At 53.1% G+C, this 24,181-nt stretch overlaps 11 protein-coding genes across 11 annotated transcripts; 7 read left to right on the forward strand and 4 right to left on the reverse strand.

Annotated features, from left to right (window-relative positions):
* Window positions 1-139: 139 nt before the first annotated feature.
* On the forward strand, window positions 140-1,214 carry BDW47DRAFT_5039 (TIM-barrel enzyme family protein). The gene is made up of 3 exons (XM_024819186.1): window positions 140-278; window positions 341-486; window positions 561-1,214. The coding sequence occupies exons 1-3, from the start codon at window positions 191-193 to the stop codon at window positions 1,170-1,172; spliced, it is 846 nt and encodes a 281-aa protein (XP_024674026.1). The 5' UTR covers window positions 140-190; the 3' UTR covers window positions 1,173-1,214.
* A 24-nt stretch (window positions 1,215-1,238) lies between these two features.
* Window positions 1,239-2,302, reverse strand: BDW47DRAFT_102092 (SDR family NAD(P)-dependent oxidoreductase). Its single transcript, XM_024811786.1, has 2 exons — window positions 2,159-2,302; window positions 1,239-2,102 (listed from the first exon to the last, which is right to left on the reverse strand). The coding sequence occupies exons 1-2, from the start codon at window positions 2,208-2,210 to the stop codon at window positions 1,264-1,266; spliced, it is 891 nt and encodes a 296-aa protein (XP_024674027.1). The 5' UTR covers window positions 2,211-2,302; the 3' UTR covers window positions 1,239-1,263.
* A 215-nt stretch (window positions 2,303-2,517) lies between these two features.
* BDW47DRAFT_102094 (phosphotransferase family protein) lies at window positions 2,518-4,460 on the forward strand. Its single transcript, XM_024811787.1, has 3 exons — window positions 2,518-2,776; window positions 2,836-4,218; window positions 4,309-4,460. The coding sequence occupies exons 1-2, from the start codon at window positions 2,748-2,750 to the stop codon at window positions 3,728-3,730; spliced, it is 924 nt and encodes a 307-aa protein (XP_024674028.1). The 5' UTR covers window positions 2,518-2,747; the 3' UTR covers window positions 3,731-4,218; window positions 4,309-4,460.
* Window positions 3,766-4,209, reverse strand: BDW47DRAFT_123960 (uncharacterized protein; the record flags this gene model as incomplete). Its single annotated transcript, XM_024816157.1, has 1 exon — window positions 3,766-4,209. The coding sequence occupies one exon, from the start codon at window positions 4,207-4,209 to the stop codon at window positions 3,766-3,768; it is 444 nt and encodes a 147-aa protein (XP_024674029.1).
* On the reverse strand, window positions 4,449-6,318 carry BDW47DRAFT_102096 (SDR family oxidoreductase). Its single transcript, XM_024811788.1, has 2 exons — window positions 6,223-6,318; window positions 4,449-6,164 (listed from the first exon to the last, which is right to left on the reverse strand). Exon 2 carries the CDS (start codon window positions 6,137-6,139, stop codon window positions 4,883-4,885), a length of 1,257 nt encoding a protein of 418 aa, XP_024674030.1. The 5' UTR covers window positions 6,140-6,164; window positions 6,223-6,318; the 3' UTR covers window positions 4,449-4,882.
* Window positions 6,319-6,608: 290 nt separating this feature from the next.
* On the forward strand, window positions 6,609-7,138 carry BDW47DRAFT_5081 (uncharacterized protein). The gene is made up of 2 exons (XM_024819195.1): window positions 6,609-7,045; window positions 7,096-7,138. Exon 1 carries the CDS (start codon window positions 6,698-6,700, stop codon window positions 6,953-6,955), a length of 258 nt encoding a protein of 85 aa, XP_024674031.1. The 5' UTR covers window positions 6,609-6,697; the 3' UTR covers window positions 6,956-7,045; window positions 7,096-7,138.
* On the forward strand, window positions 7,139-7,662 carry BDW47DRAFT_5082 (uncharacterized protein). The gene is made up of 2 exons (XM_024819196.1): window positions 7,139-7,321; window positions 7,397-7,662. The coding sequence occupies exons 1-2, from the start codon at window positions 7,271-7,273 to the stop codon at window positions 7,595-7,597; spliced, it is 252 nt and encodes an 83-aa protein (XP_024674032.1). The 5' UTR covers window positions 7,139-7,270; the 3' UTR covers window positions 7,598-7,662.
* Window positions 7,663-8,380: 718 nt separating this feature from the next.
* BDW47DRAFT_123962 (uncharacterized protein) lies at window positions 8,381-8,964 on the forward strand (the record flags this gene model as incomplete). The annotated part of the gene is made up of 2 exons (XM_024816158.1): window positions 8,381-8,695; window positions 8,800-8,964. 2 exons carry the CDS (start codon window positions 8,381-8,383, stop codon window positions 8,962-8,964), a joined length of 480 nt encoding a protein of 159 aa, XP_024674033.1.
* Window positions 8,965-9,190: 226 nt separating this feature from the next.
* Window positions 9,191-13,268, reverse strand: BDW47DRAFT_5105 (DEAD/DEAH box RNA helicase). Its single transcript, XM_024819197.1, has 5 exons — window positions 12,927-13,268; window positions 12,550-12,855; window positions 12,060-12,495; window positions 9,573-11,999; window positions 9,191-9,504 (listed from the first exon to the last, which is right to left on the reverse strand). Exons 1-5 carry the CDS (start codon window positions 13,068-13,070, stop codon window positions 9,230-9,232), a joined length of 3,588 nt encoding a protein of 1,195 aa, XP_024674034.1. The 5' UTR covers window positions 13,071-13,268; the 3' UTR covers window positions 9,191-9,229.
* A 345-nt stretch (window positions 13,269-13,613) lies between these two features.
* On the forward strand, window positions 13,614-14,725 carry BDW47DRAFT_123964 (uncharacterized protein; the record flags this gene model as incomplete). Its single annotated transcript, XM_024816159.1, has 3 exons — window positions 13,614-14,183; window positions 14,238-14,540; window positions 14,609-14,725. The coding sequence occupies 3 exons, from the start codon at window positions 13,614-13,616 to the stop codon at window positions 14,723-14,725; spliced, it is 990 nt and encodes a 329-aa protein (XP_024674035.1).
* A 2,804-nt stretch (window positions 14,726-17,529) lies between these two features.
* Window positions 17,530-24,130, forward strand: BDW47DRAFT_102106 (uncharacterized protein). Its single transcript, XM_024811789.1, has 6 exons — window positions 17,530-18,286; window positions 18,364-19,128; window positions 19,183-20,099; window positions 20,340-22,330; window positions 22,380-22,498; window positions 22,551-24,130. Exons 1-6 carry the CDS (start codon window positions 18,143-18,145, stop codon window positions 23,898-23,900), a joined length of 5,286 nt encoding a protein of 1,761 aa, XP_024674036.1. The 5' UTR covers window positions 17,530-18,142; the 3' UTR covers window positions 23,901-24,130.
* Window positions 24,131-24,181: the final 51 nt, after the last annotated feature.

Genomic DNA, 24,181 nt, shown 5'->3' on the forward strand with positions numbered 1-24,181 from the left:
TGGTTTTTGATGTTGATTGATTTGATAACACACCGGTGTATACCATGGCAGTAGAGGAGTGGATAAACGACGTCAGAAGGTGGGGTCCAATAGAGCGGCACCTTTCCCCTCCTGTCTACTCATGGTTCAAAATTTTCAATCTCTATACAACTCTTCCCCTTCAACACAGTAGACTGTATTAATCGCGAATATGCCACGCCCATCGACCAGACAGGAAGTCCTTGCCCGCCTGCGCAAGACCATCGACTCCGGCGAGATCATCGTCGGAGCGGGGGCCGGTACGTCTATCCACTTCCCAGTCACCCGATTTTATACCACCACGAATCTAACAAAGAGGAAGGAATCGGACTGTCCGCAAAATTCATGGAAAAAGGCGGCGCCGACATCTTGATCGTGTACAATTCAGGCCGCTTCCGCATGGCCGGCCGAGGCTCGTTGGCGGGGATGATGCCCTATTCCGACGCCAACCAGGTGGTAGTTGATATGGTACTTACACCTTGGCAAACAACATATAATACAAACCAAATAAAGTGAAATTCAGATAAGTTAACAAAGTACAGGCCAACGAAATCCTTCCCATCGTGCAAAACACGCCCGTTCTGGCCGGCGTGTGCGGCACCGACCCCTTCCGCAGCATGCCGGAGTTTCTCGACGAGCTGCGCCGCATAGGGTACATCGGGGTGCAGAACTTCCCGACAGTGGGTCTCATTGACGGCGTGTTCCGCCAGAACCTCGAAGAGACGGGGATGGGCTACGACCAGGAAGTGGAGATGATTCGGCTTGCGCACGAGAAGGACCTCGTGACTACGCCGTATGCGTTCAATGTCGATGAGGGGGAGAGGATGGCGCGCGCGGGCGCGGATGTGATTGTTGTGCATTTGGGGCTGACGACCAGTGGGACGATTGGTGCGCAGACGGCGAAGACGTTGGATGATTCGGTGCGAATTGTTCAGGAGGTGAGGGATGCGGTTGTTGCGGTTAATCCGGAGGTTATTGTGCTGTGTCATGGGGGTCCGTTGGCGGGGCCGGAGGATGCGCAGTATGTGTTGGAGAGGACGAAGGGTGTCCATGGTTTCTATGGGGCCAGTAGCATGGAGCGGTTGCCGGTTGAAACGGCTATTCTGGAGAATGCAAGGGCTTTTAAGGGATTGAAGGTGGGGAGACAGTCATGATATATATGATTGGGTAGTCTAATAGTATGAACTTGATCCGTGAGGATAGTGGTGGCCGTTATGAAAGCAATTTCCAAAGTAACCCTCATGTCTAAGGGGTCATACGTAACCCTCCATTCGCGCACACCACACTTCCCGTACACCATGCTCCGTCCGGCGTGCACAGCATCCCGACCACACCTGCAATCTCCGCCGTGAACGCGGGTCGGCGACCACCCATCTTTTCCATGATCAACCGCTTCTGCTCGTCGGTCAACTGGTCCAGCTGCGCGTCCTTCCCCAGCATCATCTTGCTGAGCGGAGTATTATCTTGGAACCCTTGCATCTGCTTCCAGAAGTCCTCGCCCGTGGCAAAGTACATATCCCCAATAACAGGGCCCGGGTTCACAGCGTTCACAGTGGCGCGGTCGGACAATTCGCGCGCCCAGGTTCGAGTCATCGCCTCCAGGGCCGCCTTAGTGCCGCCGTAGACGGACTGTCCGGTGAAGCCCAAGCTCGACGACACGGACGAGATGTTGACGATGCGACCCGTACGATCATCCGGCAGGAAGGGCATGCAGGCCTGTGTCAAGAGGAGCGGGGCGAGCACGTTGATCGTGTAGTGCCAGTTGAAGTACTCGGCGTCCATGGGGCCCTTGGTCTCATCGTTGAGGAAACGGTCTGCGGAGACGCCAGCGTTGTTGACCAGAATATCGACCTGAAATTTCCCAGACGAGGAAGTGAAATGCTCCTTTGCGGACGAGAGGATCGTAGCGACAGCCTCCTCGGGCTTAGCAAGATCGGCCTGCACAGAGACGCAGCGGATGGAGTGTTCAGACGACAGAGTACTGCAGAGCGATTCGGTCCGAGCACGGGAGGATTCAGATGTGAAGTTGAGAAGGAGATTGCAGCCTTTGGAGGCGAGGTTCCTGGCGATAGCTTCACCAATTCCTAGGGGGGAGTTAGCCACAATAGTGGGGTATGCGATAAGGTGAGGGGTGTTTTACCCCGCGATCCACCGGTAACAATGCCAAATCGGCCTTCCAATACTCGAGACATGATGAAAAATAATCACTCTGACGAGAGGGTTCAAATGGGAGAAGGGAATAGGAAAAAAACGTAAATAATAAGTGGTAATGGGGTTCTTATACAAATGTTGACACTGGGGGTATCGCGAGTGTTTGGGACGGTGGATCCCCTGGGGAAACCTCCTCCACCTCAGCGGGAAATTGCCTATTTTGGACTCCCGGGGATTTAGCCGGATATGCGCATAATTAATCAGCTGCATACTTCCCTGTCTTATGCTCTCATTTTCCCTCTATTTTTTTTTCTTTTTCAGATTCCTGCCTGATACCAGGGCGTTGTTGCCTGAGCCCGCGGCCAACCCGATTCAGTGAACAATCTCCACCTCGGTATCAGTCAGGAACATTAGAAGCAAATCGACCAGATAGCTTAATTTTTTCTCAATATTCTACCCCACCGATGGCTGTTGTTTCTTAATGCTCCCTGCAATATCCGCCCTGCACGTCCAACAGGGTTCATCCAACCGAATTGGGACGAAATCTCAGCCACAGGCCTCAGGATCGTGAGGCCAAAATGAATGATGATTCCCTCGGCAGCGACCCGGTAGGTCAACTGGACCCAAACACCTACGCAGCTCCCTGAACCTGTCTGACCGGGCTTAGTCCACCAAGTTGGATTTTATCAACTACCTCTGCCGCGTACTCTCGTCGGATGTCGACGTCTGCTTTGCTCCCTCTATAAGACACGAGCCTCCCCCCATTGTCACATTAAATGAGATCCGGAATGCGAAGGACATATGTCCCTCGAGCATGGGCGGCTCCAAGATCCTAGAGATTAATGTATCAACTATATTAAAGGTTGGACCGATGGTGCGCATGGGGGAGGCCGAAACCCTCTATCTGCTCAAGGAGAGGACATCCGTCCCCGTCCCCCGCGTCCTCAATGCCTATGTGATCGGTGATATCGGGTTTATCCTGATGGAGAAGATTCCTGGAAAATCTCTGGAAGACTGCTGGGAAGACATGGCGGAAGACTCGCAACGGTCCATTGTCCGGCAATTGGCCAGTTTTATACAGGAGTGGCGCCGGATCGAAGGGCCCGTCTTCGGGTCGGTCGATGGTGGGCCGTGCGAGGACATCCTGTTTAAGCATTCGTGGGATGCACAACCCCGTCAGTACGGGCCCTTTCAGACTCGGAAGGAATTCAATGAAGGGGTTGTACAGGCCCTTCGCTACTCGAGACCGCAAGCGAAATTAACAGCGAAAGATGAGCCCCTGGCGGAGAAGGTTTTGGCCTCGGGCGCTCAAGATGAGAGGAAGGTGCTGACGCATGGCGATCTGCACCAGAGCAATATTATTGTGGACGACGACGTCGTCACGGGGGTTATCGACTGGGGTGCCGCGGGATACAGCATCTGGGCAAGGGAGTATTTTGGCATACGATGGCAAGCGTTGGATTTAGAATGGAGGGAGCTTACATCGACCCTCGTCGGAGTCGATGAGTACGAATTCTGGGCCGAAGTGAATCAATCCATGCTGGATTACACGGGTATCTGAGGCTCAATATACAGGGAGGAGTTTGTTTGCTTGTTTCATTTTTTCAGACCCATCCACTTGTCCCCCACCGCGCCTCGAACCGACCTTGCTGGCTTTCCGACCATCCCCTTCCAGAACTGACAGGTGCCGGGTGGGACGAGCTCGTTCACCTCCAGGGACAGCAAGGTGTCAAACACCCAATCTTGGCATTTCTTCTTTCCATCCCTTGGTGCCCGCTCCGAACTGATCACCCTGATCGCCTCCTGTCGTTGCAGATCGGTGAGCTCGCCCAGTTTGACCTTCCCAACCGCCTGCATGGTGACCAACGGGGTGCTCATCCGCGGCTCGAACTCGTACCAAAGCCTGTCGAGGTCGAGTAACTTGACGTGGAGCAGATCGCCGACAAGCTGGGATGGTCGGTTGATCACGAACCCCCAGTGGGACCGGTGTCTCGGGTCTTCCCCTAGCCCAAATATTTCGATAGAGAGCTCATAAGCCATGACTATCTGCTTTGATATCTAATTAGTTTTGAATAATGAGAAGCTTGACCGCCGTCACACAGCAGCGTGATACGAAGAGTGAGACACGAGATGTAGTACCTAAAGTCGTTGGTTGGCTTTTGGTGTCAACAGACACCTAGCCCTTGTGGAGACAACACTTCACTGTATATGCCAATGCGAGGCAATAAGCTTGGATCATGAATTTCTCAACAAAGACATCTTCTTTGTTCCTGCCTTGAAGAAAACCGAGCATAACCTTCCGCAGTCACGTGGTGTGTGCCCTTTATTGGTTGCCAAGTAAATCAACCAAACTTTGCTTGCTGGTCCAGACCTTCTCCATCTCAGGCGCATCATCCTGCCAACTCACGCATCCCACCGGAGCTCACCTACACTTATCAGCACCAGCTGCAAGCGTCCTACTATGCGGTGGATAGTGACCAATGGATGGAGGTGTATTCACCGCTAAAGGCTGCGCGACGCTGGTCGTGTCTATCAGAACATCCGCTGATCATCCGATTCCATGCAAGCTCAGCTTGATATGTAAGATTCGAGCTTTGTCTTCCCTTTCACTGAGATATCATCATATATTACGAATGATAGCCTACTTCGACAAACAACCCTAGTACAAACCAATTGAGCCCATCTCGCACGCCCCTCGATCCGCAAACCCAGATCAACCGCTCCGCAATCTCTCTGCAGGTGGCAAAATTCCTTCTCTCTCTAGCGTCTCGAACGTCCTCTCAAAGGCCTCCCACGTATCCTCATACCCCGACCACCCCAGTGCTCTAGCCTTGCTCATGTTCCCCACACACCCCCATTCGCGTCCCAGCACAAACGTCAAGAAGTCCCACGTCGCGCCGTCCCATGCCTTCTGATCCAGGTTATACTTGTCACGCAGCTGTGTCCATGCCTCCTGGACGTCCTGGCGTTGGGCCCACTTCTGCGGGTCAACCGGCAGTCGCAGCACCGGTCGCTGCGTGCTCAATGCGTCGTCCTCGGGGATCCCCAGTTCGCGCGCGTGCACGCAGATCGGATGACTGTTTGGCAACTGCGTCTCCGTCGCGCACGAGCTATCTGCCTGCTGGCCCCCAGGGCCGAACATATTCTCCGGAACTGTGCAGCCAAACCGCGCAGCGAGACGCGGCCACAGCCTTTGGAACGACTCGGTATCACCGTTAGTGACGTTGAAGATATTGTTCCCAGCCCCCGGCGCCGTAGCAGCCCACAGGCAAAACCGCGCGTGCGTCTCAGCCGACGTCCAGCAGTTGTAAGCGAAGTAGTTGGTTCGGTTCCCCGGGTAGATCAGCTTGGAGCCCGGCAGGGCCTTGCTAGCGGCGCAGTACAGGCCCAGCGCAGTCGCCTCGTTCATGAAGTTGTTCTTCGCGTAGCCGATCACGTCATTCGGCAGCGTGCAGATCCACTCCCAGCCTCCGCGCCGGGATGCCTTTTCGAGGATGTCTTGCTGCGCGTAGTAGAAGTTAGGCGGCCAGGCGCGGCCGCCTGCTCCGTTCTCCAACCGCGGGTCGGACTCCAGCAGCGGCTGCTTCGGCAGACCCAGATGGACGCCGTAGTGCTTGAAGCCGCAGGTCAGGATCAGCCGTTTGAGCTCCTTGATTGCACCCGTGGTTTCGAGGGCCTCGATGAAGTTAGACAGCAGAGTGCTGTTGACACGCGCGGCTTCACCTTCGTCGGAACGCGCGAGGTACGCGCTGAAAAAGACGTAATCCGCTGATATGCCCTGCAGGGCCTGGGCCATGTCCGTGGCGGATGCTTGCAGGTCGAGCTGGGCGTGCTGGATGCGCGGATCTTGGAGGCCTGGCTGACGCCGGGAGAGCGTGTAGATCTTTGTGTAGGAGGGGTCTTGGAGCAGATGCTGCACGATGGCGTTGCCGGTGATGCCGGTGGCGCCGGTGACTATGGCTGTTGGCATTTTAATTATTTTAAAGAATATTAAGGTATGTGCATTGAGTTGTCAATATGTGGTGCAGTATATTTATTGTTTGAGAGAAACAGGACCACTACATATGCTTCTATGGCGGTTGAGTTTAATCATAAAAACGTCATCGTTTCGATTGAGTTTGCGAAGCATCATATCTCAGCGCAGGTTCCACAAATAGGTTCTTAATAATTCTAGGGAGTTACCAAATAAGATATAATCAGATAATGTTAACAGGATTTGGTTTATGCTGGGTCTATCTGTGCTTAAACTCAACAGCTTCTTACAATCATCTTCTGGTCTTGGGGTTAGGAAGTATAACATGCTTCCTGACCACTATTTATCAATTGATCAGATCCAAAAGTATAGTTTAAGTCACTCCCCGCTTAGAGATGCAATCTCACTACTTGATCTTCGCATTGTTAGCCTGTAATTGGTGGCCAACGCGCGAGCAAGGAATGCCCCTCGCCTGGTCTGCATGACAAAACCGCCGTGAATTATACTCATCCTCGATCCTTTTCTCGTCTATTTGGCTCGGATGGTTTTCACAAGATGTCCGACACTTCAGAAGCACAGGAAAAGCGCACAATCTACCGTTCTGCGCTCCGCAGCATCAAAGAAGAATCACTAAATTGGAAAACCCTCAGATCAGCGCACAGGAAGCGAGCGACGCGGGGATTCAACAGGAATCACTGTCTCTCGAAGACGAGTCGAACTATCCATACTTCCTTTCTCCGCTCAAGGAGGCTCTCACGCCCGCAAAGAGGCCAGAGTATCCAACCTATAATGACACTTTCGAAGACTATATGAACGTCAAGGGTCTGTCGATATACATGCAAAACTACACGGCGCAAGAACTAAAAAAAGACCACTCCACCCCCCAGGTATCTGTTATAGAGCGTATGATTAGCTTAAACTTGCTGGCAAGATCTCAGCTTACACTTTTCCAGACGGGGTGACTTCAATTTCGAGGCTCTCTTCGAGGATCTCTATTTCTGGAGCGTGTCCGTGACGTGTCCGACACCAGCGGACACCAGGCTGCTTCATATGAAATGCTAACTGGACGACGACGTCACTGGAGACGATCGGTTGACTCGAGGAAAGCTTATCAGTATTATCAATATCATGGTAGGCCGGCTCAATACCAGGTCTCTTCGTTCCCGTTTGATAGCTCCAGTACGCTTTTATTTTCTGCTTGCTTTCCAAAGATCTGGAGTTTTATCTCGTTGCTAACGCTTTCCTGCGAAATAGGTTATGGTGTACTCTATCATGGGCCCGGAGCTCCTTTGCGTTGTAGAGGCATATTACAATGGGCAGAGTCTCATCGTGCGCAAGTCAAGACTGTATGGCATGAGGGAATATAATCCAGGACAATTGGATTTACTCACCAGGTGGTGGTTGGGATTTGCAATTGGAGAAACTACGGAAGCTGCCAATGATTTTGACTGCTGATTATGTCTACAGAAAGCTGGGTGACATTTCTAATGACTGGATGGTTGCTTTAGTTATCGCGGTGCTGAGTGTGTACTTTTCAATGTCGATTTTCATGTCTATACGGCCAACGGTGGTGTTGCTTCGCGCTTAAGGAGTTTGGTGGTTATGGTTACTATCTTGGAAATTCAGTCTTGTATATAGTATACCCCTCAAATCTATGTTGGGGGGTTTATATGTGACTGAAGCTTGTCACTCTGATGTGTTTACACTAGTTATATATTACTGATTAATCCCAAACTAGTGAGAACCCAGGTGCCTATGCTTGGTCTACCTAGTAGCTTGCATAATGGAAAGCATTTACACAGAAGAGATTCAAGGAATTGATAAAAACTGGTATATACAAATATATCTACAATGTACAGCGTACAGGGTAAATATAAATATAGCAGTGATAACCGTTGGTTGCTTATGCGGGGATCCACCGGATCGGACCTTCAACTGTCGCCAGTTAGCAGTAGGCCCCCATCATTCTCGACACCAACCTTCCTCTCCATTCAACATCGACCTACGATTGACGATATATTTCAATTCCTACGCCCCTCAACGTGAAAACAGACTACAATCTCTACTAATAATCACCGTCGACTCCGTCTCAAAACTTACACTGAACACAGAGAGAAAGAGCACGAAAACAACAGTGATATCATACCCTCACCCAACTCAACACCTCCCTTCCTCCAACACCCACCAACAACCAAACAACCAAACGAACACAACCGAAAGAAAAAAGACATAATAAAAATGGGCAGCATCTGCTCCAAATCTAGCAACCAGTCCACCGAAGCCTTCTCCCGCCCCGGTCGGCCCCTCGGCTCCAGCGCAACAGGTCCCAAATCATCCGCGCCGCGCGCCCCGCTCCCCAAGTCCGCCTCCAATTTCGCCTCACCCGGTCGCACACTCGGTGGGGAGTCTAGCACGAAAACATCAAATTCTCGGGTAGGGACACAGACGCAGACACAAGCACAACCGCAGACACAGCAGGGAGCGGGAGTGGGTGATGCGACGGCTGCGGCGCCTGTAGCGGATCCGCGCGCGAATGCCGCCATTGCAGCGCAGGTTGGCTTTCCTTTCTTTTCTCTCTCACCTCTTCCCTCTTATTCTACTTCTCTTTTACTGTTACAAGATTGCGAAAGGTTGGACGAGTGTACTGACTATCCTAGAAACGAGCTGAATCCGCCTCCGCAGCGGGTGGAAAAGGCAAACTGGGGACGAAGCTAGCGGCCCAGAAGGCGCAGACACAATCACAGACGTTGAATGAGGTTAGTCGGGATGAGAGGGCTGCTAGGGATGCGGATGATGCGGCTGCTGCGAGGGCTTGGTCTTGATCTGCTCTTGTTTTTACTATACTAGGTGTGGTCATGATTGTTACGTTTTCTTGGGGGGAGGGGTGTATGCTGTATGAGGGTGGTTCATTGTTGTTATTGTTGTTGTTGTTTGAAGCGATTAATACCTTTTGTTTGTTGTACACGTTTATATGTCGGCGGTGGGAAGGCGAGCTGCTACTATACCCTACTTTATCCAATCATCTCCTACTTGGGTATTGTATTTGGCAACTGAGTCCAATGTATCCATGATATAAACCTGCCGTATCTAAACAACGTTGTATCGTCCACCCACCGGCGCCCGCGACTCGCTATCCGCCGCCGCGATCGTCCCCTCCTTTAGCAAGCGCATCAACTCGCGCATCGCATTCGTCACCGACAGCTCCGTCTCGCCTTCAACCAGAATGTACAGCTTGGGGTTCTCGTTCGGTCCCGGTTCCTTGCCTGTCGCGTAGAAACTACCCTTGGTCGTGATCGACGTCCCTGTCGCTTCAAGGATCTTGGCCACGTTGGTCCGGTTGGTGACAGCCCAGCGTGCTTTCTCTGTAATAGGAGGATGGTTAGTCTCGGATTCAAAAAAAGGTCCATCCAGTAGGAAGGGAGTAGCTTACGGGGAAAGTCGTTGATCTCCATCGTTGCGTGGAATGCGCCCGCGTCGGGTCCGCGGTTGTCAATGGGCACCCCGGATCTCATCACACCCGCGCGGCTCAGACGCGCGTGGATATCCGCCACGGCCGATCCCACCTTGTCCAGTGGGTTCTTCGATGCATTGGCGGGATCCTTTTCGGTCCGGTGCACGGTGATCTTGCCATCAAGGTCAATGCCCTTGGGAATGCCCGATGGCGCCGGCGTAGAGGCCGCTTGGATGCCAGACACGACCTTGTTGAATTTCTCTTCGGCCTTCTCATCCTTCTTCTCGTCCTTCTCCTCTTCATCCTCGCCTTCTTCTCCGGTCTTGTAGGTCTTGCGCTCCCGCATCCGAGCGCTTTCTCGCTCCTGATCCAGTCGTTCCAGACCTTTGCCACCGAATCCTGACGCGCTGGCTTTCTCCTTCCCGTCTTTCACCTTTTGTAGGAACGAGTCGACCAGCTTCTGGATTGGCTCCGGCACCTGCTGGCCACTCTGCTTCAATGCTTTGGCGATATCTACCGCGTACCGCTCCTGCGTGTCCGTCACGAAGGTGACGGCCGTTCCGGTGTTTCCTGCCCGCCCGGTTCGACCCGCTCGGTGGACATAGTCTTCGAGATGATTCGGTGCGTCGTAGTTCACCACGAGCTTCAGTTGCTTGACATCCAGACCGCGTGCAGCGACCGACGTGGCGATCAAAACGGGGAAGATACCCGCCTTGTAATCTTCGATGGTGGAATCACGGTCGATCTGATCTTTGCCACCATGGATGGACATGCAGGGGTAGCCCTTCCGCATCAACTCCTTCAGAAGCGTATCGGCAGCTTCTTGACGGTCCACAAAGATCAGGGTCCGTGCATCTTCATTCTCGTCGGTTGAGTACAGATTGCCCAGCAACTCCAGAAGTCGCACAAACTTTTGGTCGTCGTTTCGCACTTCCACGATCTGCGTGATTTCGGGTGCAACGACACTCCGACCACCGACCACAATCTCCACGGGTTTGGTCAGCGTCTTACGCGCCAAAGCTTCCATGTTGCGCGGGAAAGTGGCCGAGAAAAGCACCGTTTGCCGATCAGGACGGACGTTTGCCAAGATCTTCATGACCTGGGGTTCGAAACCCATGTCAAACATCCGGTCAGCTTCATCCAGGACCATATAGGTGACACGCCGCAAATTGGTGACTCGCCCGGTGTTGGCTGCTAAAAGATCGATCATCCGACCCGGAGTACAGACGACGATCTCCGCGCCACGCTTGAGGTCGGCAATCTGATCCTTGATCGGGGCACCGCCGTACGCGCAGACAGCTCGTAAACCCAGCGCCTTCAAGAAAGGTTTGCAGTCCTTGTGGATCTGAGTGGCTAACTCTCGGGTCGGCGTCATGATCAGACCGATAGGGCCTTCCATATTGTCCAGCGGTCTCTGGTCTTTTATATGCCGGAACATGGGAATCAAAAATGCAACCGTCTTACCAGACCCAGTCTTGGCAACACCGATCACATCCCGCCCAGACATGATGGCGGGAATCGCCTGTGACTGAATCGACGTGGGATTCTCATAGCCCAGTCGGTCGATCACATCCTGAGTCTGCACTCCCAACCCACACTGAGACCATTTTTGCACCGGTTTGGGTACATCCAAGCCTCGGACTTTGATCCCATCCAGCTCCAAGCGCAAGTTGGCGACTTCCTCTTCAGACATTTCAGCAACATCGCTGGGTTCGGTGTAGAACTTCTTGCGGATGGACTCATATTCCATCTTCTTGTGGTCGACTGTGGGTATATCCTTCTTCTTTTTAGCCTTGTTGGCAATGGCGAGGAAATCGTCGGCATCGCCATCGCCGACGGCGGTTAGATCAATATCGTGCTCGTCACCAAACAGGGCCTCTGGCTGTTGTTCCTTGGCTTTGGAAAACTTGGCACCAGTAGCTTTCTTTGGGGGGGCGGTATCCGCCAATTCAGACATGAAAGCATCCAAAGGATCAACTTCTTCTTCTTCTTCTTCTTCTTCTTCTTGTACATCAACATCCATCTGATCCGCCTGCTGGTTCGAATCACCATTTGCTTCAACACCATTGGTGTGAGGTGTCTCGCTGTTCGACTGTGACGTGCGAGCTTCGTTCTGCAGCCGCTCTTCCCGCCTCTCGGCGGCAGCCCGCGCCGCGGCAGCAATCTCCTCCTCAGTTCCGCCGTCTTGCATGTCGACATCGTCGTCCTCGTCTGCAACCACGTCCGCAGGTTTATCAGGGTCGGTGGATTCCTCTAACGGAGGGGTTGGTAATTTCTCCAGTTTTCTCCGCGTAGACTCCTCTTCACCGAAGCCCAAGGTTTTAGTTGCAGTCGACTTTTCGTTGTCACCCGTTTGCTTGGCGCCTAAACCAAATCCACCAACATTGGCTTTTCCTTTCAAGGTAGCTGTTCCAGGGATGTCAGTACAGATATCAGTGTACGTAAGGATATACGGGAAGAACGCACATGAAGGTTTGCTGGTGGTGGTGGTGGGCTTGTTTGCTTGTACTTTAACATTGGTGGGTGTAGAGTTTGCAGACGCTTTGGCGGTGGGCGGTACAGTGACATCGGTACCCAACACGGAGGAAGTGGCTGGCGCCGGAGAAGGTGCTGCATTCTTTGCAATGGCCTTGGGGTCAAATTTTCCAGCATAGCCAGTGGATGGAGAATCGCCGGCGGGCGACGCAGTGGGCTGGGGAGAACCAGTAGACGGAGCTACACCGGATTTCCGGTCAATTTCCTCCAATATGTTCTTCGGTCCCGACGCAGCTGCTTCCCGTTGTTTGCGCTCCTTCTCGGCGGCTTGTTTTTGCTTCCAAGCTTCCAGTTTAGCTAATCGTTCGGCTCTCTTCTCTTCATCTGTAGGACCAGCGGGGGCCGCCGGTGTGGATGGTTTCGAGGGCTGTTTAGATGTGTTAGCTAGTTCTGAGAACCAAGATGAGAGTGTTCAACGCACCTCGCGAGATTTCGAATCTCGAGCACGATCCCGGCTGTCGTCCCGCCTAGACTTGTGCTTCAAGTCAGCAGAATCGTCTCTCCGTCTGCGAGCCCTATCGCGGGAATCATCTCGCCTGCTCCGATAATCCCTATCGCGGCTTCGTCGACGGAACCCCCGATCGTCATCTCTGTCTTTCGATCGACGTCGGTCGCGCGAACGATCGCGTCGACCCGGGCGGTAACTGCTATCATCGTCGCGTCTGTCTAACGAACGGTCACGTTTCCGGTACGCTTCACGGTCTCGATTATGGTCACGGTGGCGTCTCTGCATAGCAAAAAGAGCGGTTAGCTGCGCACAATCGATAGGGGAAATGTCGACCGAAGCGGAAGACATACCTCAGGACTACGGGATCTCCGATAGCTCCTGCCATCATCCCGTCTACTCCTCTCGTAGCGATCATCATCTCTGCGACTGCGTCGGGAAGAAGAATATGTGCTGCCTACAGGTGATGGTGAGCGAGTATCCCCGTGGCGAGCCATTGTTGTAGGCCAACGATGAGTGAGTATTACTGGGACCCAAGACAGCTCGAGCACGCAGGGAGGATAGCCGGATAGATATTACCCTTCCAAAAACCAGGTATATTATGGGATAGTACGCGATTGTAACCGTACAGATCCAGTGAGAGATTGAACGGATTGATGCGATGAACCTGGGGTTGGTAGTGGACTTCGACGTTGGCTTTGAGCGACCCGACTGGGGAAAATGGGCTCCGAAGGCAAAAGGTTTATCGCGGGTGATATCACACACGTGACAGGCGCTATCATCCCATGTCACGTGGTGTTACCTGCCTGATTCGGCCGGCGCCAAACAGACCCCAGTCTGGGTGACGGCCTGAGGCTCCTACCCGTACCTGTGACGCGACATCTTCCCGCTTTCATCTGGAGCTTCCCTGCGGCTCCGTTCCTGCAGCTAATCACGCCCGTCTATTGTTCTCCTACTGCAGGGCCTCCCCTATTGATCAATTGATTTGATTAATCTTTCTCTAAGTATTTCTCTTTCCCCCATTGTCCTATTTGAACACCATGCCCTTGAATCTGGCCCGACGCGGCGTGGGTGCCTTGCGACACCTGAGCTTGAGCGACACTTTCTCCCGCCCTGTCTGCAACACGATTGCCCAAAGCCACGCCAGGCGCATCAGCTTGGCTGCGAATAGTCGCTCTCTACACGCGAGCGGTCGCCATGTGTCCGCTGCCGGCGTCCTGCCGAAAACACTAGCCAACGGCTACGCCACGAAGAGCACGTCCGACGGAGCTGCCAAATCCACCGAGGGCAAGAGAACGACCAAGGTCAAGACGACCACGACCAAGACAATCAAGGCCAAGAAAACCAAGAAGTCGGCGCCCAAGAAAGACTTGACCGAGGAGCAGAAGGAGGCGGCCGATGAGAAAAAGAAGATCCTGAAGTTGAAGCAGCTGATCAAGGAGTTGAAGGCGACGGCCCTGACGCCGCCCAAGCAACTTCCCTCGCAGCCTCATCTGCTGGCTATTGGCGAAAAGAGGAAGGCACTAGAAAGAGGGCCGGATGAAAGCATGCCGGACGTGTTCCGCAGGGCTGTCGCACTGTCCCGTTCGATCACTGCTGAAGAGCAGCAGGTATGTCCGGCAGGTCCCTTTTTTCACTGCGCGATTACTGATGTTGTTGTGTAGAAATTCGCAGCTCAAGCAGAGGCCAACAGAAAGACCAACGCGACTACGCGCGAGGAGTGGATCAAATCCCACACTCCGCTCCAGATCAAAGACGCCAACCACGCGCGCCGGAGACTGGCCCACCTCACGAACAAGAAGGCGGCTCTTCTTCACGACGACAGACTTGTCAAGAGGCCTAGCAGCGCGTACGCCCAGTTCCTCCAGGAGCGCATTCGGAATGGCGACTTTAAGTACATGAGCGTGGTCGAGATCGGCCAGCGAACTGGCGAGGAGTGGAATGGAATGACTGAGCCTGAGAAAGCGGTATGCTGCCCCCTCTGTCGCCTGCACTATTATCGACTTAGAAGCTAACTGGTCCATCTTCAATACAGAAATACCGCGAACTCGAAGTGGCCGACAAAAATCGGTATCATCAAGAATACTTGGAAGTATACGGCGAAGAGCCCGGCTTTGTCACCAGGGCCAATAAGGCTGAGGCGGAGGCCTAAGGGTGGTAAATGTGTTAGATGAGCTGTGCTGGATTGGTGTTCTTTCGGGTTATGAAGCCCTGGTGTTGTTGTGAATTGATTTATGCAGCGGGGACGACTGCTCAACCATTACGGCCCAGGCTAGTTCTTTCATTTTGATCTTTCCTTTCTTCTTATGCTTCCTTTTTGACGTCCTGTATTGTGTTTCTACGACTCACTGCTGTATCTTTTATCCGAGTATTACTGTTACGTTTGTTTCGAACAATGCGCAACTTGTTATATGAAGCAGTATATGGATATCGCTTATTGTAAACACATGGAAGTGGTATCACATTGATTATGATCAATATCTCCGTCTTGCCGACTGGTCACAACAAGCGCAGAAGGAATGCAAGTCACAAGTGGGAGGGTGAACCAGACAGAACACGTGAGCCGGACATGAAGAAACGACTCTGTACATCAAAATGCAACTCTCTCATGACTATTATATTCCCTGGCTGGAAATTATAGCGACGCGGTTCTCACACCCACCGTCTACTCCATCGCGATAAGACAGACCAATTTAGAACAAGTTTGACACATCGCCGAACAGCTTTATATCAAACTGTGGTTGTAGATCAAAGCGCGGGTAAATAGAGCTCGCTATGATCGTATACCGTGGCTATGTTCCTCTAGACTTGGGTTTCCAAATCCACGGATTGGACGTTCGGGTAGATTTGATATATCTTATGTAGAATTTCTGGTAGCAATGTGGGGAAATACCCGGGTCGGTTCCCTGGTTGTCGAGTAAACATGTTATACTCGGGCCCTGAGGCAAGATTCGATTCCCTTGGTCATGACGGGTTTCACTCTCAGAATCATTATCGTGAGTGGCACCACTTGACAACAAGCTGTAGAGCATCGCTGGCAAACTGGACCCAGCGCGAAGGGTTATCCTGGAACAGGCTAGCACAGGTGGATCTCGATGTTGGCAGCGATACCAGATAATACCGTATATTACATATACATAACCAACTAACAGTAATATTGAATAAAGATGGAGGCTGGGGTCATCACTCTTACATAGTTAGTCCCACCTGTTCAAAATCTACGAAAGCCTACCACAGAGGATACGGAGTACTATTGCATACTGTCAAATCTGCAAGGGCACTCCAAACAGGGCTGGCTGGCTGTCTGGCTGGCTGGAGAAACAGCCCGATCTGCAATTGCAGGAGTCACCGTGATGGATGGTCTTCCCCGGCTACGTGGCGACCAAGTTATCATTCAATTATGTATGTAGCTCGCCGGGGCTCGCGCCGGGTGCCTGGCATTATTTGATGCATAGTATGGCACTTGATGCGTCTGTCGTTACACCACTGATGATGATGGTTTATCGCTGGTCCTATCCTGGGATTTGAAGGGTGTATCAAGGAGGATGGATGTGTTTTAAGGAGGTGCCCCGTCTTTCTCCCTTTTCACACCTGCTTCCCCCTTGTGACTCCTGTGATAATTGAGGGGTGAGGGGAGAAGGAGAGATAGAAGATGCAACCCCTATTGAGGTTGATGGTTCTTTTACAATCGGCGTCATAGAGATTGAATAAGTCCAATAGTAGATTTCTCCACATGGAATCCCTAAAACCCCCAGAGTAAGTATTCTGATCCCAAAGTAACCAGGAGCTCTATATACCAATACTCATGGCAGCAGCGTGGCATCGATCGTAGCACACATGTCACGGTGACTAGTCTGGTATCTGCCAATGGCATGCAGTGTATGATTTCAACGCCGACGGGATGGATAGAATTTGCAACCCTACTGGCTACCGGACGTCAGGCGACATGGACCCTGCGATTGATGGCTTTTGATCGGGGGCACAGTGTTCAACGTCGGTGTATATGGAGGCCGTTGCGACGAGCTTATGTGTCTGTGTCTCTGTGCTTGGTGAGCGACTAGAGTATTGATGAAGAGTAATGACGATGCTAGAATTATAGCAAGTCATTGCAGTACAGGAATACTTCATGGTAATACTAGATAGAAGGTCAGAGAACAGGTCCTAGTTGTAGGCTTTCAAAACTCATACATACTAAAATATTATACCTAGAATAGATATCTGACTATACCCACTCTATCTACTTCTTCATTGAGACTAACACATGGGATACCCTAGCCCAGCCCCCTCAATCCGGCATCGGCATCTCCTTGAGGATTCCTCGGGCACGAACGAGGTTCGAGCGTAATACATGATCTAATAGTACTCTGTACCCCTCGACTTCAGATGATCTGCACTTGGCACGTTCATGGCGTCTTGAAGAGTAACAGTATAAGGGACGGATGGTATTGAGCGTTACCCGAAGAGATCCAAATCCCGGAGGTTGGGGATGATCATATCAGTATATAGTCTGAGTATTTTCGTGAAAGATCTTCTGACAACCTGAAATCACTTCCATTACTAACTGCTTTGCCATTACATGCCATCCTAGTTTCATCAGGCGGTTGTGCAGGGTCGAGGCTTCACCGCAGAAAGTGAGTCATCGGTGGATGTTGCTGTTGAGTACTCCACTTCTACAGGTTATCGATATGTAAATAAATAAACAAATACATAATAAACAACGAGTATCAATGGTTACATCTAGAAGTAAACACTGTTAATTAGTGAGATATCCACTGCTGTTCAATGACGGCTCGGGTCATGATGCTTAATTCAGGGAGGTAAAAGCGGCTATCAGGATAAACACCATTCAAGGGCCACTGTATTGACATACTGATCGACTCAGAGGTATCCTTGGACGGATAAGATAACGAGGGGTAACAAGACAGAAGAATGTCATTCAAGAATGGACAAGAATATCGGATACGTACGGAGGATGTACTGAATACCGCACTAGCCTGCATTGCATCCATTCCATCTGATCCAATCCCATCTGTTCTTCGTCCACCGATCTTCATCAGATCCGCGTCCCCTTCATCCTCTCACCGCCCCTCAATGGTCATGAGCTTCTTTGGATTCCCTTTTCCCTCCTTCGACCCTTGCTTCAATCCTCCGAAGGCTCTCGCCTCGCTATTCTAGTCTCCTGCATTCACGATAGTTATTCTCCTCCCGCTGTTGTCTCACCCTGTTTGCTTTTTTCTCCCCTTTGCAAGTTCCGAGTTTCGTCACTCCGGGTGGTGTCAAGTAGCCTCCAGCGTCTTGCTCCACATCTGAGCATTGTCCACCCTCGAATCGCTGCTTCGATTCTATTTTTATTATTACTTTTCATTTTGATCTTATTTTTATCTTTCCAGTGAAAACTTTTCTTTCCCTTGACTCTCCATCACAATCATCTCTCACTCACTTGTTGGATCCCACTGATATCGTCAAATCCCCCCCATCGCCTCCAGTCAGAGGCCGAGACCGCCAGATCAATGCGCCTGCGCTATTGACCCGCCGGCCCACGTACGAATCTCACAGTTCCTTTCCCAGCATGGAGGCGACGCCGCGCCCCGTTCACCAGGATGGATTCTGCGCATTCGCCAACGAGGTTCCGTCCCCCGGACCGACGCCGTTTGTTGACCACGAGGCTATAGTAGGACAATGCATAAAGAAGAATATGGGCAATGGAGTAGTAGTATGCTTCACGTTTTCTGACCTCATTATGCGGGACACATAACCCGCGCTAATCAATGCACTGTAATAACCGGACAGACTTCTACTTCTGCGCGCCTTTCGTACAAGGCCCTCCTGCATGTTCTCGCTGCTGAACTCGAACTCGAACTCGAACGCGAACGCGGACTTCGTACTTGCGACTCGCCGCCTAGCTATGGGACCCCTCCGCCGTCCTATGCGGATGCCGTTAGTGATCTCCCGCCGGACTATTATTCTACGATTGCGCCGCTGGCTCAGAGGAAAGACCTGCGGCAGGATACCGCCCCGCAATGTACGACGAGGGATGCTAAGGGTGCGTCTTCGTCGTCGCCGATAGATTTCAACGACCCCGTCGGCATTCGAGAGCATGCGAAGAAGAAGAAACAACAGACCAAGAAGCAAGCGCCACCGCAACGGAAAGCTACACCGCCACCGGAAAACAATGGCGATAATAATGATGAAGGCGCGGACGATGGTCAAAACGGAGGCGATGCCCCAAACGATGCGGGCGGCGGTGGCGACGGGAACGGTGATGGCGATGGTGGAGACGGCGGCGGGGAAGACGATGACATGGACGCGTGGAATACACCCACCACCAGTAAAAAAAGCAAGAAGAAACAGAAAGAGGAGGAGGAAATGAAGAGGAAGGAAGAGGAAGAAAGACAGGCGCAGGAAGAGGAAAGCCGAAAAGCGAAAGAGGAAGAAGACAAACGCGCGGCTGATGAAGCTGCTGCGCAGAACGCACTTAGCTGGGCGGATGAAGCCGACGGCGGCGACGATTCATGGGGTGGGTTTGATACCAAGAAGAAGAAAAAGAAGGGCAAGGTATGTATCGCGAACTGACACTATCTGTCCGTTTGAAAGCCTAACCCACTGTAGACTGTCGATCTCCTCGAGCCAGACCCCCCGTCCAACTCGTTTCAAGACGTGAGTCTCAACGATGCCGCGCCCCAGTTAGACGTGGGTTTGGATCCGTCAAAGGCTGCAGGAACCGGTTTCAGTTTTGGTGGATGGGGCAAAGACTTGAACACTGGCAGCAAATGGGGTTTGGATTCTCTTGGGGGCGCGAAGGAAGAGAAACCGAAGGACACCAACCCTTGGTCATTTGGCGGCAAGAATGACCTGTCCACGGCGTCGGTTGGATTTGGCTTTGGCGGAGGATTTCAAGACCCTGCCCCCGTCAGTGCTGACAATGCGGCCGGTGATCAAAATGTCGACGACGACTGGGGCAGTTTTGCACCTGTCGGTAAAGACAAGAAAAAGAAGAACGGTGCCGTGGAGGAACTTGCACCAGAGCCCGAGCCTGCACCCGAACCCGAACCCGAACCTGAACCGGAGCCGAAAGCCCCCGCTGTGCCAGACGATCCTCTTTACGAGAATTGGCTTGATGTGTCAGCTAAAGAGCGAAAGCGACGAAAAACTGCACTGAGGATCAAGGGCCTTCCCATACCCGGTGAAGGAGGGTTTGAGCTCCCACTGCCTGGAGCCGAGACTGAGCCTGAGCCTACCCCCGAGCCTGAACCTGAACCTGAGCCAGAGCCAGAGCCAGAGCCCGAACCAGAACCAGAACCAGAGCCGGAGCCGGAGCCGGAGTCGAAAGCCCCTTCTGTGCCAGATGATCCTCTTTATGATAATTGGCATAACTTGACATCTAAGGTCCGAAAGCAACGTGAAAAATCATTGAAGAAGAAGGGCCTTCCCATACCTGGTCAAGGTTTTGAGCTCCCACTGCCTGGAGCCGAGCCTGAGCCTGAGCCTACCCCCGAGCCCGAACCTGAACCTGAACCAGAGCCAGAGCCAGAACCAGAACCAGAACCAGAGCCGGAGCCGGAGCCGGAGCCAGAGACGAAAGCCCCTTCTGTGCTAGATAATCCTCTTTATGACAATTGGCATAATTTGTCATCTAAAGATCGAAAACGACGAGAAAAATCACTGAAGAACAAGGGCCTTCCCATACCCGGTCAAGGTATTGAGATCCCAGTACCTGGAGCCGAGCCTGAGCCTGAGCCTACCCCCGAGCCCGAACCTGAACCTGAGCCAGAGCCCGAACCAGAACCAGAACCAGAACCAGAGCCGGAGCCGGAGCCGGAGCCAGAGACGAAAGCCCCTTCTGTGCTAGATAATCCTCTTTATGACAATTGGCATAATTTGTCATCTAAAGATCGAAAACGACGAGAAAAATCACTGAAGAACAAGGGCCTTCCCATACCCGGTCAAGGTATTGAGATCCCAGTACCTGGAGCCGAGCCTGAGCCCGAACCTGAACCCGAGCCTGAGCCTGAACCAGCGCGGGCTCCTGAACCCATATCCGATCCTATCGTCGAGCAGCCAGGCGAGGACAATTCCTGGGATTTCTGGGGCTCTTCGAAGGACAGGAAAAAGTCAAAGAAGAACAGGATCGCCGAAGATCCCCCACCCCCTGCGCCTACTCCCCCAGCGCTGGGTCTGGACCCTGAACCCGAGAGAACTACTCTAGCTATCGAAGATGTGCCGGCGGAGCCTGTTTTCGACGAAGTCGATGCCAAGCCTAAGAAAAAGACAGAGGAGTCCCCTAAGGCAGCAAAAGGGTTTTGGGCATCTTTCGGCGCAGCCACCATGGGTAAACCCAAAACCACCAAGAAAAAGTCCGAAGAAAAACCGCCCCCAGAGCCCGAGTCGCAGCCAGTCGAAGATTTACTTCTCGATGTAGAGGAAGAGCCAATAAAGGATGAGGCGCCGCCGCCCGCGCCTGACGCGCCTCTCGGGGATATAGAGCCGCCGCCAGCCGCGCCGCCAGCTAAGACACCTGCCACATCAAAGCCCAAGTCAGCAGCCAAACTTTCTGTCGCTGAACGCATCAAAACTCTTGAACAGGCCAAAAAGGATCGTCTGAAAGAGAAGGCTGCCGCAAAAGAGAAGGCCAAGGAAGCTTTAGCAGTTCCTGAGGACCCGGTCGACGAGCAACAACCCCCGCCTGGGCCGCCAGAGCCCAAGAAAGTCTCTCGAGACTCTGTGCCTGGTAGCTTCCCCGACGCGTTTGATGACGATTTCGAGGAAGTGCAGCCAGAGCCAGAGCCGGAACCTGAGCTTGAGCCTGAACCCAAACCGCGCGAACTCGAACCCGAGCCCGAGCAGACCCCAGTCTTGTCAAAGAAACTCAAGAAGAAGGAGAAGAAGAAGGCAAAGGCTATCGCGCCAGAGCCTGTACCTGAAGTACCAGAACCCCCGGCAGAACCTGAACCCGAGCCTGAACCCGAGCCTGCACCTCAGCCTGAACCCGAGCCGGTTGTCTTATCAAAAACCGATAAGAAGAAAAAGAAGAAAGGCAAGGTAGTTGAGCCCGAACCGATGCCCGAACCAGAACCCGAACCAGCTGCGCCTGAGGCCGAACCAGAGCCAGCTGCGCCAGAACCGGCGCCAGAACCGGAGCCGGAAGTTGCTGAACCTGCTCCAGAGCCGGAGAAGCCTGTGAAGAAGAGCAAGAAGTCCTCCAAGCGCACCACCGATCGTCCTCCCGCCGAACCCCCAGCTGAAACTGCTGATCCGGAGTCAGGTAATGCTGAGCGATCGGCTAAAAGGGAGCGGGTCCGTGCGGAGCGCGCGGCGGCCGCAGCAGCTTCGTGGGGTTTATGGGGTGCAAATCCTCCCAAGAAATCTAGCAGGGAGGTCAAACATAAGGGAGAATTGGTTTCTCCGGTGTCAAGGTCTAAATCGATGAAGCAGCCTAGGACGAGGGAGGTCGAGATTGAGGGAGGGTCGTCTTCTTCCGAGAGAGAGAAGGAGAAGCGACGGGAGGCTAAACCCAACCGAGGTATGGCATTTTCGAATTTCATCCTAGGCACTCCTTCGCCTGCGAGGGCAAAATCGACACGCCGGACTGGTTCCAGGCCGGTATCTAGGCGGCCGTCCTTTGAGATGAATGAAGCCGGGCTCCCTTCACCACCCCCGGATGAAAGATTCCGGGTGTCTGATAAGGCGGCTAGGATGATGGGTGTGGATCACTCTGGGTCAAAGAGAGAGAGATCGCATCGGTCGCGGAAGAAGTCCAGTAGGTTGCTTTTCCTCCAAGTCACTGGTTCGACCCTAACGACTTTTAGGTGCTCCCGACCCATATGCCCTGGATGATGAGGACATCGTTATGGTAAATCGTGACGATGTCGACACGAAGGGAGACTCCAGGGAGTCCAGACACTCGGGGAGAAGGTCAAGGAGAAAGGTAATCACCACCCAACGAGCGCACGATCTCATCGTACTGACATTATCCCCAGCCGAGGTCTCGAGGTGAAGACCTCCAAGACGACGGCGTGATGGTCGATGCCGACCAGAGCCCCAACGGAGTAGATGTACACTCGGGACCCGACGACATCGCATTTGTCGATGCGCCCCGAGAGCGACGTCTCAAACGTTCGAATACCGTCCCAAAGAAGCCCGAGCCAAGCGGCTTCATGGGGTTGATAGGGTCCCTACGGAGGAATACCCGACAGGAGCCTCCCGAGCGTCGCAAATCCCGATCTCATCGCGACGACGACGCACGATACGTGACAGACCCGGAGCGAGACGACCCCCGACGTCCAAGGCGGGACGATAAAAGAAGACGCTCCACCCGTCCAGACCTCGACGGCGAAGGCTACGCCACGGACGCCCCACCGACAACAACAACCCGCGACATGGAGTCCAACGATGCCGAAGCCCGGCGCGCAGCGCGCAGAGCCGCGCGACGTTCCTCCCGTCAAGGAGACCTCGATCCACCGCTCGACAACGAGCAGCGCGAAATCGATGAACGACGCGCTCGACGGAGAGAACAACACCGCGCCCGCGAACGCGCCATGCAAGAACGACAGGCCCAGGAAGAAGAAGACCGCGAGCACAGACGCCAAGAAGAACAGCGAGCTCGCAGAGCAGCTCGCGAAGAGCGTCGCGCCAGAGAAGAGCACGAAGCCCGAGAAGCCGAAGCCCGCGCCGAAGCCCGCGCCACAGAGCGCCGCGAACGGCGCCGGCAGCGCGAAACCGAAATGCACGAAGCCGGGGGCATGGATCCGCGCGCCAAACGGCGCCAGTCACGGCAGCCAGACGACCGAGGACCCTACGGCGACGAATACGCCGCTGAACGACCTCGTCGCTCGCACAAGTCCGCCGATGACGGCGAGAGGTCGAGACGTCGGCGGTCTAAGATCCCAAGCATGCTTCAACAGCCCCCGCCGATGATGTCAGGCGGCCGCAAGGAAAAGATCTCCTCGTGGGTTAACTCCCAAGCGACGGAGCCGCCTGAACCCCCACCAGTCGTGCCAACAGTGGTAGACGTGCTCCCTGGTCCTGGTGACCAAGCGAACGCGCACTCGATGTCCTCCGACGAGGAAGCCCGCCGTGATCTGCGCCGCAAAGCGCGCAGAAGATCGCGGTATCCGGGGATGACAGAGGAGGAGATCGACGAGCTCCGCGCTAGGAAGCGTGAGTCTAGACGGGACGAACCGAAGAGTAGCTCCGGAAGTGGAGATTACGAGCGTGGTCGTGGCATGCGGCCTTATGACCGCTATGCTGCGTCGTCGCAGCAGCAGCCTCCGCCTGGTGGGTTTGGCGGGAAAATGCCGGGGTGGTTCAAGAAACTTACGAGTCTATGATGTGATATGATATGTTGGGATTTGGGCAAATTATATGATGAGATGAGATGACAGTATGATGATGATATGTTTATGATAGCATGTTTTGTTTTATTCCTTTTTGGGGCATTTGACTTTGTGACAGTCTTGCTGATGCTATATATGGTTCATCGAGGTGGGATTTGGGTTTTTGATGATTGTATGATTAGCGATGATTTATTGAGATCAATCTAGATTGGTTTGTTGTGATAGTTTGAGTTTTATGTCCTCTACGTGACTAACTTACGTGTTGACAAGATCCT

This window comes from Aspergillus candidus, assembly GCF_002847045.1.
Source record: "Aspergillus candidus strain CBS 102.13 unplaced genomic scaffold BDW47scaffold_10, whole genome shotgun sequence".
Classification (NCBI taxonomy): Eukaryota; Fungi; Ascomycota; class Eurotiomycetes; order Eurotiales; family Aspergillaceae; genus Aspergillus; species Aspergillus candidus.

What these genes read in the sequence shown, in the direction of transcription:
- BDW47DRAFT_5039 (XM_024819186.1), top strand. Translation starts at nt 191, where the DNA reads ATGCCACGCCCATCGACCAGACAGGAAGTCCTTGCCCGCCTGCGCAAG. An exon ending in CATCGTCGGAGCGGGGGCCG is followed by an intron (nt 279 to 340) that starts GTACGTCTATCC and finishes ACAAAGAGGAAG; the next exon opens with GAATCGGACTGTCCGCAAAA. An exon ending in ACCAGGTGGTAGTTGATATG is followed by an intron (nt 487 to 560) that starts GTACTTACACCT and finishes AACAAAGTACAG; the next exon opens with GCCAACGAAATCCTTCCCAT.
- BDW47DRAFT_102092 (XM_024811786.1), bottom strand. Translation starts at nt 2,210, where the DNA reads ATGTCTCGAGTATTGGAAGGCCGATTTGGCATTGTTACCGGTGGATCG. An exon ending in TGTTACCGGTGGATCGCGGG is followed by an intron (nt 2,103 to 2,158) that starts GTAAAACACCCC and finishes ACTCCCCCCTAG; the next exon opens with GAATTGGTGAAGCTATCGCC.
- BDW47DRAFT_102094 (XM_024811787.1), top strand. Translation starts at nt 2,748, where the DNA reads ATGAATGATGATTCCCTCGGCAGCGACCC. An exon ending in GATTCCCTCGGCAGCGACCC is followed by an intron (nt 2,777 to 2,835) that starts GGTAGGTCAACT and finishes TGACCGGGCTTA; the next exon opens with GTCCACCAAGTTGGATTTTA.
- BDW47DRAFT_102096 (XM_024811788.1), bottom strand. Translation starts at nt 6,139, where the DNA reads ATGCCAACAGCCATAGTCACCGGCGCCACCGGCATCACCGGCAACGCC.
- BDW47DRAFT_5081 (XM_024819195.1), top strand. Translation starts at nt 6,698, where the DNA reads ATGTCCGACACTTCAGAAGCACAGGAAAAGCGCACAATCTACCGTTCT.
- BDW47DRAFT_5082 (XM_024819196.1), top strand. Translation starts at nt 7,271, where the DNA reads ATGGTAGGCCGGCTCAATACCAGGTCTCTTCGTTCCCGTTTGATAGCT. An exon ending in GTTCCCGTTTGATAGCTCCA is followed by an intron (nt 7,322 to 7,396) that starts GTACGCTTTTAT and finishes CCTGCGAAATAG; the next exon opens with GTTATGGTGTACTCTATCAT.
- BDW47DRAFT_5105 (XM_024819197.1), bottom strand. Translation starts at nt 13,070, where the DNA reads ATGGCTCGCCACGGGGATACTCGCTCACCATCACCTGTAGGCAGCACA. An exon ending in GGAGATCCCGTAGTCCTGAG is followed by an intron (nt 12,856 to 12,926) that starts GTATGTCTTCCG and finishes TTTGCTATGCAG; the next exon opens with AGACGCCACCGTGACCATAA. An exon ending in GAGATTCGAAATCTCGCGAG is followed by an intron (nt 12,496 to 12,549) that starts GTGCGTTGAACA and finishes ACATCTAAACAG; the next exon opens with CCCTCGAAACCATCCACACC.
- BDW47DRAFT_102106 (XM_024811789.1), top strand. Translation starts at nt 18,143, where the DNA reads ATGGAGGCGACGCCGCGCCCCGTTCACCAGGATGGATTCTGCGCATTC. An exon ending in AGAAGAAAAAGAAGGGCAAG is followed by an intron (nt 19,129 to 19,182) that starts GTATGTATCGCG and finishes AACCCACTGTAG; the next exon opens with ACTGTCGATCTCCTCGAGCC. An exon ending in TCGGTCGCGGAAGAAGTCCA is followed by an intron (nt 22,331 to 22,379) that starts GTAGGTTGCTTT and finishes AACGACTTTTAG; the next exon opens with GTGCTCCCGACCCATATGCC.